This window comes from Euleptes europaea, chromosome 15, assembly GCF_029931775.1.
Source record: "Euleptes europaea isolate rEulEur1 chromosome 15, rEulEur1.hap1, whole genome shotgun sequence".
Classification (NCBI taxonomy): Eukaryota; Metazoa; Chordata; class Lepidosauria; order Squamata; family Sphaerodactylidae; genus Euleptes; species Euleptes europaea.
This window is the reverse complement of record NC_079326.1, coordinates 44,888,853-44,906,712: the sequence shown is the minus strand read 5'-3', so window position 1 is coordinate 44,906,712 and position 17,860 is coordinate 44,888,853. Positions and strand designations below refer to the sequence as shown.

Below are 17,860 nucleotides of genomic sequence, written 5' to 3'. Positions count from 1 at the left end.
TCATAGGCCCCAGGCTGGGGTGGGGGTAGGGTTAGAACATAAGAACATAAGAAAAGCCGTGTTGGATCAGACCAAGGCCCATCAAGTCCAGCAATCTGTTCACACAGTGGCCAACCAGGTGCCTCTAGGAAGCCCACAAACAAGACAACTACAGCAGCACCATCCTGCCTGTGTTCTACAGAACCTAATATATTTCTCATGCTCCTCTGATCCTGGAGAGAATAGGTGTGCATCATGACTAGCATCCATTTTAACTAGTAGCCATGGTTGGTAGCCATCACCACATCCTGGGGCAGGGAGTTCCACAATTTAATTATGCGTTGCATGAATAATTTTCTGGGTTGCCAGGTGGTTTGAAATGGTGGGCAATTCACATCAGTGTTGGAGTCGAAAGGAGAGAGAAAGACACCTAATCTAAAGAGTGCTATTCCCTATTACAAGTGACCAGCGAATCTGGTAGCACATGTGCGGAAGTAAAAGAGCACGGCTTCTACAGAAGAGACCTATAGATGCATCCTGCTCCTTGCAGGTCCAGGAAGAGAGAGCTGGAAGGGCAGATAAAACAGATAAAAGGAAGTATTTCTTCACACAACGCATAGTTAAATTGTGGAACTCCCTGACCCAGGATGTGGTGATGGATGCCAAGTTGGAAGGCTTTAAGAGGGGAGTGGACGTGTTCATGGAGGAGAGGGCTAACCATGGCTACTAGTCAAAATGGCTCCTAGTCATGATGCACACCTATTCTCTCCAGTATCAGAGGAGCATGCCTGTTATATTAGGTGGAACACAGGCTTGACAATGCTGCTACAGTCATTTTATTTGGGGGCTTCCTAGAGGATGTGGTCGGCCACTGTGTGAACAGACTACTGGGCTTGATGGACCTTAGTCTCATCCAGCATGGCCTTTCTTATGTTCTTATGATGGCAGCAGTGGGGAATGAGACAAGGCCTCCCTATACTTTGCCGTTTTCGGTGGCCAGCCCAGACTGATGTCAGTCTTTTAAATCATTAGCATGAAGGGCCCAAACTACATAATGTCCTACATTAGAAACAAGGTAAGGCACGTTTTACGTTTTATTGGCATAAAGTTTACCTGGAGTGGAGCTATTTGCCTATCATGGACTCTTGTTTTTGTTGGCTAGCACTGGCTCACTGAACTGGAAATACTAGCAATGATTTTTGCAGCTGCAGTCCATGACTACGAGCACAATGGGACGACGAACAATTTCCACATTCAGACCAGGTAAGCCTACTGCAGAAATAGGGTTGCCGACCTCCAGGTGGTGGCTGGAGATCTCCGGCTATTACATCTGATCTACAGGGCACAGAAATTAGTTCAGCTGGAGAAAATGGCCACTTAGGAAGGTGGACTCTATGGCATTGAAGTCCCTCCCCTCCCCAAACCCTGCCCTCCTCAGGCTCCACCCCCAAAGTCTCCAGGTATTTTCAAACCCAGAGCTGGCCACCCTAGCCATTCCCTGCTGGATATCATGCTGTCATTGCACGATAGTAATCATTCACAACTCTATTTTCCTGTGTAAGGAAGACAATTCAGGAGGTGAAGGGTCACTGGGTAGTACTATAAACTGTACTGAGATATTAAATGATGAGTGGATTCAGCTTATGTCCGCTTTGAGGATCCTGGATTTCTCCCTCTCTGGCAGCAGCTGGAACCTTGGAGTCTCTGCTCTCTTTGCAGACGAGGATTGGGAGAGCCTTCCAGAAGTTGTTGCTTAGTGACATGGTGGAAATAAAATGGAATCTTCTGGAGACAAAAAGCAGACAAAAATCACTAGTTTAGGATGAAGGAATGCGGTTTGGATCCACTGGAAGTATTTTTGCTCGTTCTTACTTCCTGTCTCTCACTATCCCTAGGGTTGTCAGTCTTCAGGTGTGGCCTGAGATCTCCTGGAATGACAACTGATCTCCAGACCACATATGCTGGAGAAAATGGCTGCTTTGGAGCATGGACTCTTTGGCTTTATACCCTGCTGAAGTCTCTCCCTTCCCCAAAATCCACCTTCCCAGGCTTCACCCCCAAATCCCCAAGAATTTCCCAACCCTGAGTTGACAGCCCTACTTGTTTCCTGAAAGTCGCATTTCGGGCTGCAGTGGGAGAAAGCCACTGAGAAAGTTGTGCTCCGTGGGTAAAAATCCTTCTGCCCTCAGAAACGATCCAGCAGATCCAAGGCTGGGTCTAGGGCTGTGCATATCAATAAACCCGAACCAAAAACATACCGAAAAGAGCCTTTTTGGTAAATTTCGGGTTTAAGTTTACTGAGTCTCTAAAACGGGGGAGGATGGCAAAGCCGAATTTGCAAAACCCCCAAAAGCCAGATAACTAAATATCCTGCTTTTTCGTGAATGGCTTTTATTCTGGGGGCTGCTAGCGCTCGGTGGGTTGAAGAGGTGCAATCCCTCCAAGGGCATAAAGACACTTTGTAATGAGAATACACTCTTAATAAAGTTTTGTTTCTGTTACTGTCATTTGATGAAGAAAAGAGAGCTCAGTGGTTTCACTATTCAGAAGATAAATGCTCAGAATATGCGTGTTGATTTATTTATCTAATGTTGTATCTGATCCTATGGTGACCCCGTCAGCCTTTTCCCAAACTAACATTTACAGATGTCAGCTAATAATAACATTTACTATTCAGTCCAGCAATTCCCAATTTAAACCACTTTTCTGTTTTGATCCTAAGTGCTGTGAAAAATGGAAGAAAAAGTCATCTCATCCCATTCAGAATTTGCTACTAAAACAAAATGCCAAAAAGACTTTACTCAGGGAAATATTTCCCACCCTTCTGTTCTTAAATGATATTGTATTATAAATCTTTCTGCTGACACGCAAGCAGATTATCCTATAATATTGTCCTCTGGACTATAGCTTACATTTTTTTCAAAGTGATATACATTAACATAAATTGGAGATGAGCAAAGTTGCCTCTTTGGCATTTGCAGTCTAACTTATATGCTGCTTCACGGTTTATCTATTGTTGCATGGCACTACCCCAACTGTCGTGTAGCAGTGCTCTGAGAGGGCAGACTTTTTATAAGATGGCAAAATGCTGTTCTCAGCATTTGGACTCAGCCAGATATAAATCCTTTTATTAACCTAACAGAAAGATAAACCCATAATGAAGCAATCAACTCTCACATAATTTCATTCTCTACATCTAGGTCGGATGTTGCCATTTTGTACAATGATCGCTCGGTTCTTGAAAACCATCATGTGAGTGCTGCTTACAGAATAATGCAAGAAGAAGAAATGAACATCCTGGTAAACTTAACCAAAGATGAATGGCGGTAAGACTTGAAAATATATTAAGGATACTCATCAGAAGCCTGATTCATGTTGTCTCAGCAGTCACAAAACCATGCCCCATTAGCTATTTACCATGTCTCCAAGGTACCATGTGACAACCTCATCCAGTATGGGTTTTCTGTATCGCAAAGGTCTGTCCCAAGTGAGTGTTGCCCTTCAATAAGAGTATTAACTGGGTGACCTGGGAGACAGCCAACAAGGAATGGTTTGGTGGAAGTGACCATACTGTGAAGCTCTTAATCATACATTTCCCATTAGTATTTAAGAGCTTAATTCAGGAATAATTTGACATTATGGAAAACCAGCCATAGCATATGAACTGTTTCATTCACAACGATTCTCTAAATTAAGGGTTGAGTCACACGTGGCTAGCTATTATTCATCACTTAATGATCTGAAGGTTAACATTGGGACTACTTTCACTGAATGCTAGATGCTATGAAAGTTCTGGCTATGGTTGTTGATCAGGGGTGGTTCTTTGACACATGCAAGCCACATTTGAATCATAATAGGTTCCAGTGGTACTATTGCAGAATAGAACAGGCCATTTGGGTCAGTATTCTGATCTCAGCAATGGCCAGCCCCTGGGAAGCCTACAAGCAAGGCATTATTTGGGCTCTGGCAGCTGTCTGGTATTACCTGGTAGCTTCTGCTAGATGATCTCTCGAAGTCCAAATGTAATATTTAGAGTGGCTTACCAGATGGTTCTTCCATATCTTCAACATAGCAAGTTGCAATACAATTTCCTGAAGGCATCCACTGCTGTCATAGAAACTCTTTATGTAGCCCCCCCCCCATAGAATTCTCTTGATGAGCTGTGCTAAAGTTTAGAGTCAAGCACAGTAAATCACCAGTTGGAAAAAGCCTCTTATGTAGGGCAGCTGTAGTAGTGTTCAGCCCCAAGGGTTGGTATTGGAAAATAAGAACATAAGAAAGACCATGCTGGATCAGACCAAGGTCCATCAAGTCCAGCAGTCCATTCACACATTGGCCAACCAGTTGCTTCTAGGACGCCCACAAACAAGACAAATGCAGCAGCATTGTCCTGCCTGTGTTCCAATTCACCTACTATAATAGGCATGCTCCACTGATCCTGGAAATAATGTATTGTTCAGGTTAACCAGACACCTCTTGATGTTCATGAATTTTATTCTGTATTGCTAGGCTGGCTTTATCTTACAGCCAATTTGTCATTTTGTTGACTGCCTTTATTGTCTCTGATGTATTTTTTCTATCAGTTTTAACTTTTGCTGGTTATTGTGGTGTTTGAGGTTAAGTTTAGTTATTCTTGTAGCATTTTGTTTCCGGTAATATGTTTCTAGAGTTTTTTCTAGTACTTCTTTGTTGTAATTTCTTGATTACGTAAGCCACCTTGAGTATTATTTCCAACAAGATGACAACTTAGGAGTAGTTGTGAGGGATGGAAAATTCCATCCGCTTCTCCAGCGTGGTGTAGTGGTTAAGAGCAGTGGACTCTAATCCAGAGAACCGGGTTTGATTCCCGACTCCTCCACATGAGCGGGGGACTCTAATCTGGTGAACAGGGTTGGTTTCCCCACTCCTCCACATGAAGCCTTCTGGGAGACCTTGGGCCAGTCACAGTTCTCTCAGAACTCTATCAGCCCCACCTACCTCACAGGGTGTCTGTTGTGGGGAGAGGAAGGGAAGGCAATTGTAAGCCGCTTTGAGACTCCTTAAAAAAGAAGAGAAAATCGGGGTGTAAAAACCAACTCTTCTTCTTCTGCCAATTTTTTACATTCTTGCAAAGCATTTATTTATTTATTTATTTGTTTGTTTGTTTGTTTATTTGCTAGGCAATTCAAGATGTCAGCCATGTTTTAGCTTTGTTTTTGTTTTTGAAATTTTGCACCTGCACAGATGTCACATTACTTTTAAAGGGAGGGTTAACCCCCTAATTTTGAAATATTTCTGTTTATAATTTTTTATATTTTTTAAAAAACTAGGGGTTGCCCCAGTTTTGCAGAAAGATATACCCTAGCCCCCTTTGCGGACTTTTAGATTTGCACAGGAAGGTCACCCATTGTTATTAGATGCATGATAGAAAGGCAGGGGATAAACTCTCAGAATAAATAACAGAAAGCATTAGAAACAACAGTGGCAAGGGAGATAGGAATAAGGCGAATAGTCTTCTCAACACCAAGACAAATCGTAGTCTGACCTCTTACGGCAACCGAACTGATGAAATAGAAGCTGTAAGGGTTCATCCAGAAGATCCACTGCAAAGTTCTTTGTAGAAAGGAGCAAGAGTCCAGTAGCACCTTAAAGCCTAACACAATTTCTGGCAGGGCATGAACTTGTTGAAGAAGCGGTATCTGAAGAAGTAATCTGTAGCTCACGAAAGCTCATAGCCTGCCAGAAATTTTGTTAGTCTTTAAGGTGCTACTGGACTCCTGCTCTTTTCTAGTACTATTGACAGTCTAACACGGCTACCCATCATGAAAGTTCTTTGTGATTGGTATACTGAGAGGGCAGATGATATAACTTCATATGAGAGACTGGAATGAACTGTTGTGCTTAGTGTTACAAGACAGCTATAGTGAGGTACTAGCTGGAGATCTGCTACTACAATTAATCTACAGCTGATAGAAATCAGTTCACCTGGAGAAAATGGCCGCTTTGGCAATTGGACTCTATGGCGTTGAAGTCCCTCCCCTCCCCAGACCCCACCCTCCTCAGGCTCCATCCCAAAAACCTCCTGCCAGTGGCAAAGAGGGACCTGTCAACCCTAGCGATAGTGTTTGAGTGAGAGAGCAAACTTTATGCAGGATAAAAAGTTCCCCCAACATGGCATTAGGGCCATCCCTCTGCCTGCCCTTCACATAGTTTTAGAAGTGCTTTCTCTCAGTGACTGACGGTCCTTTATGAGTGACTGAAGAGTAATAAGGGAACATGGCAATATTATCCAATTCCTGTGGATCTGTATAAAGAGACTGGAGTGTCTCATATCTGTATCTCATTGCCAGCTTGGTTAAAAATAATTAAACTATGAACAAATAAATGCCCTTACAAAATTATTTTTATGGAAGAAGAAGAAGAAGAAGAAGAAGAAGAGTTAGTGTTTTATATGCTGACTTTTTCTACCACTTAAGGAAGAATCAGACCGGCTTATAATCACCTTTCCTTCCCCTCCCCACAACAGACACCCTGTGAGGTAGGTGGGGCTGAGAGAGTTTGACTAGCCCAAGGTCACCCAGCTGGCTTCATGTGGAGGAGTGGGGAATCAAACCCGGTTTTCCAGAACAGAGTCCACTGCTCCAAACCACCGCTTTTAACCACTACACCACGCTTGATCTCCAGGGATGTCAAAGCTTCCATGACAGTATTTCTTTATGCAGAAAATGATAGATCTCGTTATTTCAAACCTATTTGGCCCATTGTTGCAGTAATGATGTTGTTTGGGTTGAAGGACATTGTTTCATATAAATGTACAGGAGGAACCAAAGTTAATTGCTTGCCTGCAGTTAGCTCAGGCAAGTCAAGAATTTTACTCACCACCAGTTACTATGGCTGCACATTGTCATTTCAACACAAATAATAGGCCCACTTGGTAATGTCAGTTGCAACCCCAGAGTTATACCTACTTGAAATCAGAATGGAAAAATCAAGCTGAGTTGTTTTACCTTCAGATTTTATACATGGTCTTAAGCTAGAGAGACATCACCTTTTCAAAAGAGGGGTTCATAGAACGGCTGTTTAGGATATTTTTAACCAGGTTAATAGCAGTATAATCCTGTGCAGAGTTGCTCCAGGTTAAACTGATTCATTGCCATGGGTTTAGACTAGAATCACTCTGCATATTAGTAGCAGTAGGCTGCAATCCTAAGAACATTTTCTTGGGAGCAAGCCCCATAGATATAAAAAGTAGACCTGTTTAGGATTGCTGTGATAGTCTGTGTGACCTCCATATTCCAGAAAGGGATTTTTAAAAATGCAGTAATAGTCACAAGATTATATCTCAGCAGCAAACTAGGTCCAAACTTTTCTGAGTCACGAAGGCATAGCCAAGGGATGGTTTTTCTGCAGTGTTGACTCACACCTTCAGCCAACCAGACCAAAAGAGATAAAAAGTAAAGTAGGAGGTAGATTTATGCCTGAGAGTCATGAGCATGTTGTAGATTAGTAAAGGGAAAGTTGACAAGATTATTTGTGTACTGAATTTATAATAGGCTCTTGCCATTCTCAGATTCATAATTCACAGTGTTACTCATGGGCAGTCAACAGTCCAAACACATGATGTGGCCTCCAACTTACGGTAACTCTTGCTACTCCATCAGCCAGCATGGTGTAGTGGTTAAGAGCGGAGGTTTGGAGCGGTGGACTCTAATCTGGAGAACCGGGTTTGATTCCCCACTCCTCCACATGAGTGTTGGACGCTAATCTGGTGAACTGGATTTGTTTCCCCACTCCCACACATAAAGCCAGCTGGGTGACCTTGGGCTAGTCACCACTCTCTTACATCTCTCTCAGCCCCACCTACCTCACAGGGTGTCTGTTGTGAGGAGGGGAAGGGAAGGTGATTGTAAGCCGGTTTGATTCTCCCTTAAGTGGTAGAGAAAGTCGGCATATAAAAACCCGCTCTTCTTCTTCATATTCATTGCATCACTAAATTTGGTTGTTTTTCATATGAAAACCATCTCTTTTTCTTCTTCATATTCATTGCATCACTAAATTTGGTTGTTCTGCTACTGGGAGGCAGCAGCATCCCAGTATTCATGGATTTCACCATTTGTGGTGATCCTGGGAACAGATCCCCCCACAAATGGCGAGGGTCTCCTGTGCTCCAGAGCTGCATTGGTCCCACATATGGTGAGAAGGTGCTCCATTCACTGCATCAGCTGCTCCTCACTATCCTCTTGTGTACAACCATCCAAACAGCCACAGCTTCTATGCAGATACTCCTCTTTGCAGCCCCTACACTGTGGAACAGTCTCCCCAAGTGCATGAGTACAGCCTCCCCCGCATACGATTAGCATTCAGAAGTTGTTTTGCACACAAAGTATGCACTTATTCTTTGATCCACTCTCACAAAAGTTCGGTATCCTTGACGAATGCTTCGTTGAGTGGATGTAGTAATATGTGTTTTTACTACGTGGTAGATGTGCTTTCGCCCTGACCTGGATGGCTCAGGCTAGCCTGATTTCGTCAGATCTCAGAAGCTAAGCAGGGTCAGCCCTGGTTAGTATTTGGATGGGAGACCACCAAGGAAGTCCAGGGTTGATGTGCAGAGGAAGGCACTGGCAAACCACCTCTGTTAGTCTCTTGCCTTGAAAACCCCATAAGGGGTCGCCATAAATCGGCTGCGACTTGACGGCACTTTACACACACAGAGAGGTGCTTTCAGAATCGTGTCTTAACAGGTGAATATTGGAAGTGCCATCTGGTGACTCTTTGTTGAGACTGATTGCGATAAATCGTGATCGTGTGGATCATCGATTAAACACACACACAAAATGCAAGACACGTTGCTTTCTTTCACAAAATATAGAAGTTTGCTATCTCAAAAGGAGGGGTAAAACTGGGATGTAAAATCACAACTCTTAACTACAACTGCTTTCCTAAACTCTTGCCAGCACATGGCTAGCAGTCTCCAAGGCTTAAAACACAGTAAAGAATATGGCTACCGTTCTCTGCTCTTGTTTCCTGTTTGGGCTTATAAATCGAAGAGAGGAAGTGAAGTGGGGCTCTTCTTAACAAAAGAAGCAGGTTTTTTTTAATTTCTAGGAGTGCGCCAGAGCATCACATGACTAATGGTTTTTGATCTGACCAATTAACCTTGGCCAAGTGGCTAACATCATCTTCCTGAGACAATGTAAACGAAACCCAAACATTTAACCCTATTGTGATCCTGGCAGAGACAAAACTCGCAGACTAATTCCCAACACTCTTGGATTATCAAACTGGCTGTCTCCCTGGCTACTCATCTTTTTAGGAAGGCCTGATGTACTCTTTGAGGAACGCTGCCTTAAGGGTTCTATTTGACAAGGAATTCTCCACCCTCTACATGGGTATTTCGATCCACTTCGTCTCTTCTGTCGCTGTTTCCCAGGGAAGTAAGGGCAATGCCTGAGGCAGACTCATGCCCTCACATCATTCTGCGGAACGCCATGGCGAGGAAAATAAAGCCAAGCATCCCACCCCAAGTGTCTGAAGCGCTCGTAATGATAGTTTATCATTCAGTAAAGAGGAATAACAATACAGCGGGGGTGAAACGGTAATGGCAGGGTTGGCTTTTAAAATGCGCATCTGCAGTCGACAATCACGAGGGGTGGAGGTTTGCTGTTAATAACGATTTTAAGTGCTTTTTAATTTTTTTATCTATATAAAATGTTCACTTGGCACGGACGGGTAAATTAATCCAGGCTTTGTAATCAAACGTCTCATTGCAACATAAATGCATTTGTAAACTAGTAATTGTGATTGCCTTCAGGGAACTGCGCAGCCTAGTCATTGAGATGGTCTTGTCTACAGACATGTCAGGTCATTTCCAGCAAATCAAAACCATGAGGCACACTCTGCAGCAGACGGAGGGGTAAGTTGTTTCCTCTCGCTTTTGCCTCTTGTTGGGCCAGGGGGTTATTTTTATTTTAAAATTTCTAGCCCGCCCTCATCAGCCAAGGCCAGGCTTAGGGTTGGTAACAGCAATAAAAAAAACCAGTCGCATATACATATATCTCATTAAAACATTTATAACAATAAAATACAACACATTTTCAAAGCCCTACTGAATCCCCTGCTCTAACTTAGAGACAAGTCAACAACAACGCATGCAAATAAATACCGTCCCTCCCTTCCCTCACTCCTTCTGACGTCTCTCCCCCCCACCCCGTGATTTTCTTACTTTACTTTGAACACATGAAGCTGCCTTATACTGAATCAGACCCTGGGTCCATCAAAATCAGTATTGTCATGCTTGTATAAGCATGGCTGCTGCCCAGTTGTTTTTTGGTTCGATGGAACTTTACGCAGGGCTTCTGCATAGCCCCACTGGAATGAACAGAGGAGGCTGCTGGGCTTCCCGTTCTCAGTGTAGTTGACTGCTGCTTCCAAGTTATTAATTGTATAATAAATACTATGCTTAATAAAGCTGATTGTTTTTCAAGCGCCTGCCAGTTGTTGATAGAGATGGAAGGGGCTGCTAATTCACTCTGGAGATCCTTCCCCCACTTTCCCCGGCTGTAGTGGCAGATTTGTTTCCTACAATACTTTGCTTGCAAAGTGTGATGCTGTCAGTAAAGCAGGTGGTGGCTAATAAACCAGATTTCTTGTTACAAAAAAAAAAATCAATATTGTCTACTCAGACCAGCAGCGGCTCTCCAGGGTCTCAGGCGGAGGTCTTTCACATCACCTCCTTGCCTAGTCCCTTGAACTGGAGATGCCAGGGATTGAACCTGGGACCTTCTGCATGCCAAGCAGATGCTCTGCCACTGAGCCACAGCCCCTACCCAGCCACAGCCTTCCCCTTCCCATGCTCTTTCTCTCCCCCTCTCACTTTCTGCCCACCTTCATCTCCCTTCTGGTGCAGAAGCAAGCCACCCTCCTAATTTCCCCCTCTTAGAAAAAAGCTTTTAATCTGACCCTCTGGTAGAGGTCCCTGTCTGACAGTCAGGTTCTCCGAGGGTCTGTAGCCCCGGCCGCCCTGCTTCCTCCCACCCATCTAGCCAAGAGAAACACAAACAAACAAGGAGAGGGCTAGACAGAAAAGAAAAACCATCTCCCAGCTGAAGGGAACCGGTCTCCTCCCAAACCCTGCTTTTAATCCTAGAATAATCAGCGCTATCAGGTTGTATAGTTAAATTGAGTCCCTGCCTTGGGGCAATGCATGCTGTTGTTGTGAGATAATGAGGGAATGTCTTTGCATTGACAGGATAGACAAAGCCAAAGCCATGTCTCTGGTTCTGCATGCTGCTGACATAAGCCATCCTGCAAAGTCCTGGGAACTGCACCACCGGTGGACCATGGCACTGATGGAAGAGTTTTTTCGACAGGTGCCATTTTTCAAAATGCATTTGTAAATGTTGCTAGTTCTAGGCTTTCCATAACTCACCCTGCTGATGGGTTCCTGGATCCATTTCTTAGGATCACGGCCCAAGCATCATTTATCTGGGCCTGGCATACAACCATAATGCTCCACCAATCCCAACCTGTAATATTGGCCATTTATGCATGGCTTTTTCCACAGAGTGGTAAGCTGCAGTACTGCAGTCCAAGCTCTGCTCACGACCTGAGTTAGATCCCGATGGAAGTCGGTTTCAGGTAGCCGGCTCAAGGTTGACTCAGCCTTCCATCCTTCCGAGGTCGGTAAAATGAGTCCCCAGCTTGCTGGGGGTAAAGGGAAGACGACTGGGGAAGGCACTGGCAAACCACCCCATAAAGAAAGTCTGCCTAGTAAACGTTGGGATGTGACGTCACCCCATGGGTCAGGAATGACCCGGTGCTTGCATAGGGGACCTTTACCTTTTTCCCCCTTCAGGGTCACCCCGCTGACTACTTCAGGGCTTTGCCTTGATTATGTATGCATTTTCCGACCGTCAGTAGTCGCCTCTCTCTCCCCTCGAGTTTCCGTGCATTTTGCTCGTGTTTTCTGATTTGGGAGGAGACATGCAGTTAAGTATTTGACTCAACAGAGGAAGCCACGGCCTTCAGTTTGCAAGACCAGAGCAAGCCTGTCAGTGATAGGATGTTTTGGAGGTCATTAATTCATAGGGTCACCATAAGTCAGAAGCAGCTTGACAGAACATACACATACACACATAGGGGACTTCAATGTAACTTTGGTTGAATCATACTTCAGTATTCTACATTTTTGACTACCTAATTAGATTTAGATTTAATATGGCTCTTTTGTGAAGCATTTCAGCTATAATTAAACTTGCTAATAGCAGGCGGAAATATGTCACCAGCTGTACCTGGTGTTGTATTTTGAACTGATAAAGAAGAAACAGCTATGAAATGCTGGTGTTTAGTGTTTTCCTTGGTATTTGTGAATAGAATATTTTTGTACCTAGAGCCCAAGAACATGTTACAGGAACTCTGTCGATTTCAGTGGAGCTTAAAAGCCTAAAAATAAAAAAGCTTATTTTAAAAAATGTAAGTATGATTAAGTGCATCTCCTTAAATGACAAAAAAAGGGAAATAGCCATTTCTTGCTTACTATTCTTGCTGTTATTTGGTCTAACCTCTTCTTATTTGGGCAGAAAACTTCTACAAGCACTTATCTGACTAGGTCATAATAAACATTTACATAGTTAAGCCTGTCCACTTCATCAGGTAGTGAAAAGTCATTGATACCTGTGCTAGGAGGCAACACCAAGGAAGGCCTTAGGCAGCGTGGTGTAGTGGTTAGGAGAGGTGGACTCTTATCTGTAGATCCGGGTTTGATTCCCCACTCCTCCACATGAACGGCGGACTCTAATCTGGTGAACCGGGTCAGTTTCCCCACTCCTACATGTGAAGCCAGCAGGGTGACCTTGGGCTAGTCACAGTTCTCTCAGAACTCTCTCAGACCCACCTACCTCATAAGGTGTCTGTTGTGGGGAGGGGAAGGGAAGGAGATTGCAAGACGGTTTGATTCTCCTTAAAAGGTAGAGGAAGTCAGCATATAAAAACCAACTCTTCTTCTTCTCTGCCAAGGCAACTGATTGACCGCTGTGTGAAATAGGCTGCTTGGATCGATGGACCACCGGACTTACCCAGCAGGGCACCTGTTATGTTCTTGTGTATTGCTACAGGGTTTTGTTTCTTTTAGATGAGAAACTCACTGGCAAATTTGGGTGGCTTTATGACATCTTTGTAAATTTACAAGCAGACTATAGGGAAAGTAAATACTCCTGCAGCAGCCATCAGAACTGGTGGTCCTGCGCCAGATTTCCAAGGAGATAAGATTCCCAAAGTTTCTGGAAATTCCCTAGCCCTTCCCTCCAGGTTGCCGCCAGGACTAAACTCAACTCAGGACTCTTTAGTCACTGCTTTCTGACTATTTTCCAACTGCTTCTGTGTCCCTCCCACAAGCTCTGAGCCAAAGGTAAAGGAGAGATTTCTTAAGGCACTAAGTAAAATATCACCAATCTGCAACCATGATTAATACTCTTTTGTCAAGTCTCTGAATACCAATTATTCTCTGGCAGGTGAGCCATAGCAGTGGTCCCACTTATGCTATGAAGACAGCAAACCTCATAACAATGTGTTCTTGCTCACTGGCCCAGCCTCCTCCACACATTCATCTACAGCTGTCTACGGTCTTTTATGCTTGGCTGTTTCACTCGCCGTCACCCCTCAGACGATTTTGGGTCTTTGTGCTGATTATCCAGGCTGTTTCCCACCATCAGAGGTCACCTCGCTCTCCTCCTGCTTTTCCCCACGTTTTGCCCGCATTTTCAGACACCTCCTCTATGAATGTATCTCCCTGCATATATCGAAGAGCTAGATGCAAATTCCCTCCCAGCCAGCATCCATTTTTGCTGGTGCGCATTGCTCACTTGGATTGGCATCTTAATGTTGGGAGTGATTATTTTGTTTAACCACAGCGACATAACCTAGTGACAAAAAAATTAATAGGTTTAGGTTATCATTCAAACCCCACACATTCATGGCATTTCTGTTACAAACTGGGTACAAAGTGTTTCCCTTTTCTGTTATAACCAGTGGGGAAACACTGTTTGCATATGCATGGGATTCTTTTGTGTGTGTGTTCGTTCTCCTTCTGGAACAATATTGCCTGCAAGCTGGTTTTGTTAAACAGTTGGAGGTATGTTTTGGTGCATTCGGTGACTTGCTTTCAGCTGTGCATTTAGATTTACTGTTTCAATGCTTTTTCTCCCCAGGGAGACAAAGAGGCTGAACTGGGGCTGCCATTTTCTCCCCTCTGTGATCGTAAATCTACCATGGTGGCTCAGTCCCAAATAGGTAATGCTCAGAGTGTGTCTGTCTGTCTGTGCGTGTGTCTTTTAAAATCTGTTCTGGTCAAAGCAACGATGGTGGGAACTTCGTCAAATAGGAATACCCAGGTTTTTAAGCCTGAAGAACGTCTTGCTTCATCAACCAACTGAATTCACCCAGTTAAGGCTTCTGGGAAGACTGGGGCCTTTACTCTTTAAAAGCCCCACTCCCTGAGGAGAAATGTAGGCTAGTCTCACTGGTTTTAGAAAAGAAGGGGGTGAGAACAATAATTACAAAAAATTATGTTTGTATATTTAAATATAATTTTAATATAGTGCTTGGCTTTTCTGGGTAACAGCGATAACAATAACAACAACCACCACATCAAGAGATCTGTCGCCAGTCTCCTGGGCGGGGTTGCCAGGTCCCTCTTCGTCACCGGTGGGAGGTTTTTGGGGCGGAGCCTCAGGAGGGCGGGGTTTGGGGAGGGGAGGGACCAATGCCATAGAGTCTAGTTGCCAAAGCGGCCATTTTATCCAGGTGAACTGATCTCTGTCACCTGGAGATCAATTGTAATAGGAGGAGATCTCCAGCTAGTACCTGGAGGTTGGCAACCCTACTCCTGGCTCTGGAGTCAGAAACTCACCTGCTGCAGGTTGCTTATGCTTGGGGCCACCTGTGCTGTCTGGCCAGCCAGCAAGGAAGAAGATGGTGGTCTGTAAAGCTACTGCACTCCCCTTGCTTGGTGTGGAGATGCAGGGGAAGTGTAGTAGGGCTGCCAACTCCAGGTTAGGAAATACCTGGACAATTTGGGGGTGGAGTCTGAGGAGGGCGGGGTTTGGGGAGGGGGGCTTCAATGGGGTACAGTGTCACACAGTCCAACTGCCAAAGCGGCCATTTTCTCCAGGGGAGCTGATCTGTGTCACCTGGAGATCAGTTGCAATAGCAGGAGATCTCCAGCCACCACCTGGAGGTTGGCAACCCTTGGTTACAGTCGGGCTGCACCACTGGCCCTTGAGACAGCTCGGCCTACTCAGCTTGGAAGGCAGCTTCCAGGACAGAGGCTGAGCTGCCTCAGGTGACTTCCTTTACCTCTCTGGGAGTTTGAATGGTTAAAGGCCCGTTGTGATGCGCCACTTTCTGGTGTAAACCGGAAGTGACGCAGTCACGATGGTGCGGCTGCGCACACAAGCAATCCCCACTTCTGAGCTGGGCAATGGTTTGGCAGGCAATTGCCCGCCAGCCTAAGTGACCTGGCAACCCTACCCGCCACATACTGATTGAGGGTTACTTATGGTTCTGCTGTCATCTCCTCCCAGTGCCAAACAGCTATATGATTAAGCCAGAGGTGTCAAGGTTTTCCTGGAGACTGAAGAGTGGCTGCAATCTTTCCCAAATTCTTTCCACCAGCATTAGTTTGCTCATGCGAGCAGTGTGCTCATGTGAGCGGTGGTTCCTGCAAACGAGTCATCTGCAACACCTTTGGCACTGACTCGATCCCCTGTACGTGAGAGCTGGCTTTGCTGATTCAGCAATGCACTGAGCACATTCTCAGATGTAGCTCTCTCGTGCCGTCAAATATAGAAAGTGGAAATATAGAGCTGGAAGGGACCTCACGGGTCCTCCAGTTCAACCCTCTGCACATTGCAGGACATTCTTCCCTGGCTCCTGAGTCACTGCGAGACCCGGCCTCCCCACAGAGAGAGTTTTCCCAAGGTCCCCCCTACAGCCCCAGTGTCCCCTGCCTAGCTAACAAATGATAGGGGAGGCTCAAGTGGAAGAGTCTCTCCCTCTGATCATAACCATTTTCAATAAGATAACAAGCTCCAGTTTGCTTTTGTGATCGGTGCATTTATCTAACATGTAGAGAAGATGCGACATCTGCTGCCGTTCCATCTCCTATCGAATTTTTTTGCCTGTTCAGTTCCCCGCAGGGAATAATGCTTTGTTCTCTGTGCAATTTCTTGCCTTGAGGAGCATTTTGTTTAAAAAAGACATTGTTCAGTACTGACATCTCAGAACTGAGGGTTGAATTCAGTTCTCCCAGGGATATTGCTTGTTTCCATTCACTGATTTGACAGAACACCGCTAACACATTGTGAACTTATACTTGTTCGGAATAATAAACAATAATTTGGAATATCAACTCAGTCACAAAATGGTCCTGATTCAGACATCCTCACAGGCAGCAGCATGGAAAGATCTCTTCTGCTCAGAAGGTCCCAGGTTCAATCTCCGGCATCTCCAGTTAAAGGGACCCGGCAAGTAGGTGATATAAAAGACCTCTGCCTGAGACCCTGGAGAGCCGTTTCTGCTCTGAGTAAACAATACTGACTTCGATGGACCAAGGGTCTGGTTCAGTATAAGGCAGCTTCATGTGTTCATGTGATTATTTGGATGTAGAAGACTTTTTCCACCCATAGTTTACATCTGCTACCACATTTTTATCTTACCCTCCCTCTAAGGCAGCCTTTCCAGACCTGGAACCCACGGAGCATGGGCCCCAGTGGATTTTAAGAACATGACAGGAACTCATGTGACATAAGAGTCATGTAACAGGAAAAGGGAAAGCCAGAATTAATACGCCAGCAGTATCAAGGCCAGGACTGAGCTTTATTTATAGAGTTGCCAACCTCCAGGTACTAACTGGAGACCTCCTGCTATTACAACTGTTCCCCAGCCAATAGAGATCAGTTCACCTGGAGAAAATGGCCACTTGGGCAATTGGACTCTATGGCATTGAAGTCCCTCCCCTCTCCAAACCTCAGGATCAGCTCCAAAAACCTCTCGCCGGTGGCAAAGAGGGACCTAGAACCCTACTGGCCTGCCATTCCATTCCATTCCATTCCCCTCACCTACACCTCATCCTTGTCTACTTCCAATATGCCAGGAACCATTTTGGGTGGCTTTGGCAGTATCTGTCCAAACTGTGTTTTGTTGTTGTCTTTTTTCCAGATTTCACTGTCAACTTTGGGGATTTTAAAACTTTTTGAGAATATTTGTACAAATGGAAGGGTTCCCCTGGGTTTGCAGAACCCAGAATGGTTTTTGGAACTGGCCTGTTTGAGTGGACTTTTGGGACCTGTTTTGTGGTGACTGGCCCTTGGCTATTAGACAAAAGGACGGATATTCAATTGTTCTTTAACACTCAGCTGGTAAAAGTCACCTCATGCTGAAGAAATAAGTAGTTACTCACTATACTTATGAGTGCCTCTTTTTCTTTAGAAAGTTCAGAGTGCTAATGTGGAGCTTCCAGAGGTTTCCGAAGTGGCATAATTCCCTTTTACCTTCAATAATGCTAGAGTACTGGGTGTTCCAAAACCCACTTAGATTCTGCTGTTACTTACTTACCGACAGGCCAAAGAAAGGGGAAACTCAACACATTCTTTTATTCTTCTCCTACAGGTTTCATTGATTTCATAGTGAAGCCAACATTTTCTCTCCTTACTGACTCCATGGAGAAAATTGTTTTTCCTCTTATAGAGGAAGCTTCAAAATTGGAAAGCCCTCCTTTTGTGACAACACCCAGGTATGATTTTTTTAAACATTATCCAATAAATGCTTTTTTTTTATTTAGCCACAATATAACTTTCGCTCTTAAGGTTTTCAATTTATTGAACACTGAAAAATAGCTAATAGG

General features: G+C 44.5%; 1 protein-coding gene across 1 annotated transcript in view; it reads left to right on the top strand.

The window, feature by feature from the left end:
• Nucleotides 1-17,860, top strand: part of PDE1A (phosphodiesterase 1A) — a 153,433-nt gene that overhangs the window by 129,487 nt on the left and 6,086 nt on the right. Inside the window, exons 7-12 of the mRNA XM_056861112.1 lie at nt 1,142-1,242; nt 3,180-3,305; nt 9,773-9,874; nt 11,210-11,330; nt 14,166-14,247; nt 17,626-17,749. Coding sequence (XP_056717090.1) covers nt 1,142-1,242; nt 3,180-3,305; nt 9,773-9,874; nt 11,210-11,330; nt 14,166-14,247; nt 17,626-17,749 — 656 coding nt within the window. The remainder of the gene's footprint in view (nt 1-1,141; nt 1,243-3,179; nt 3,306-9,772; nt 9,875-11,209; nt 11,331-14,165; nt 14,248-17,625; nt 17,750-17,860) is intronic.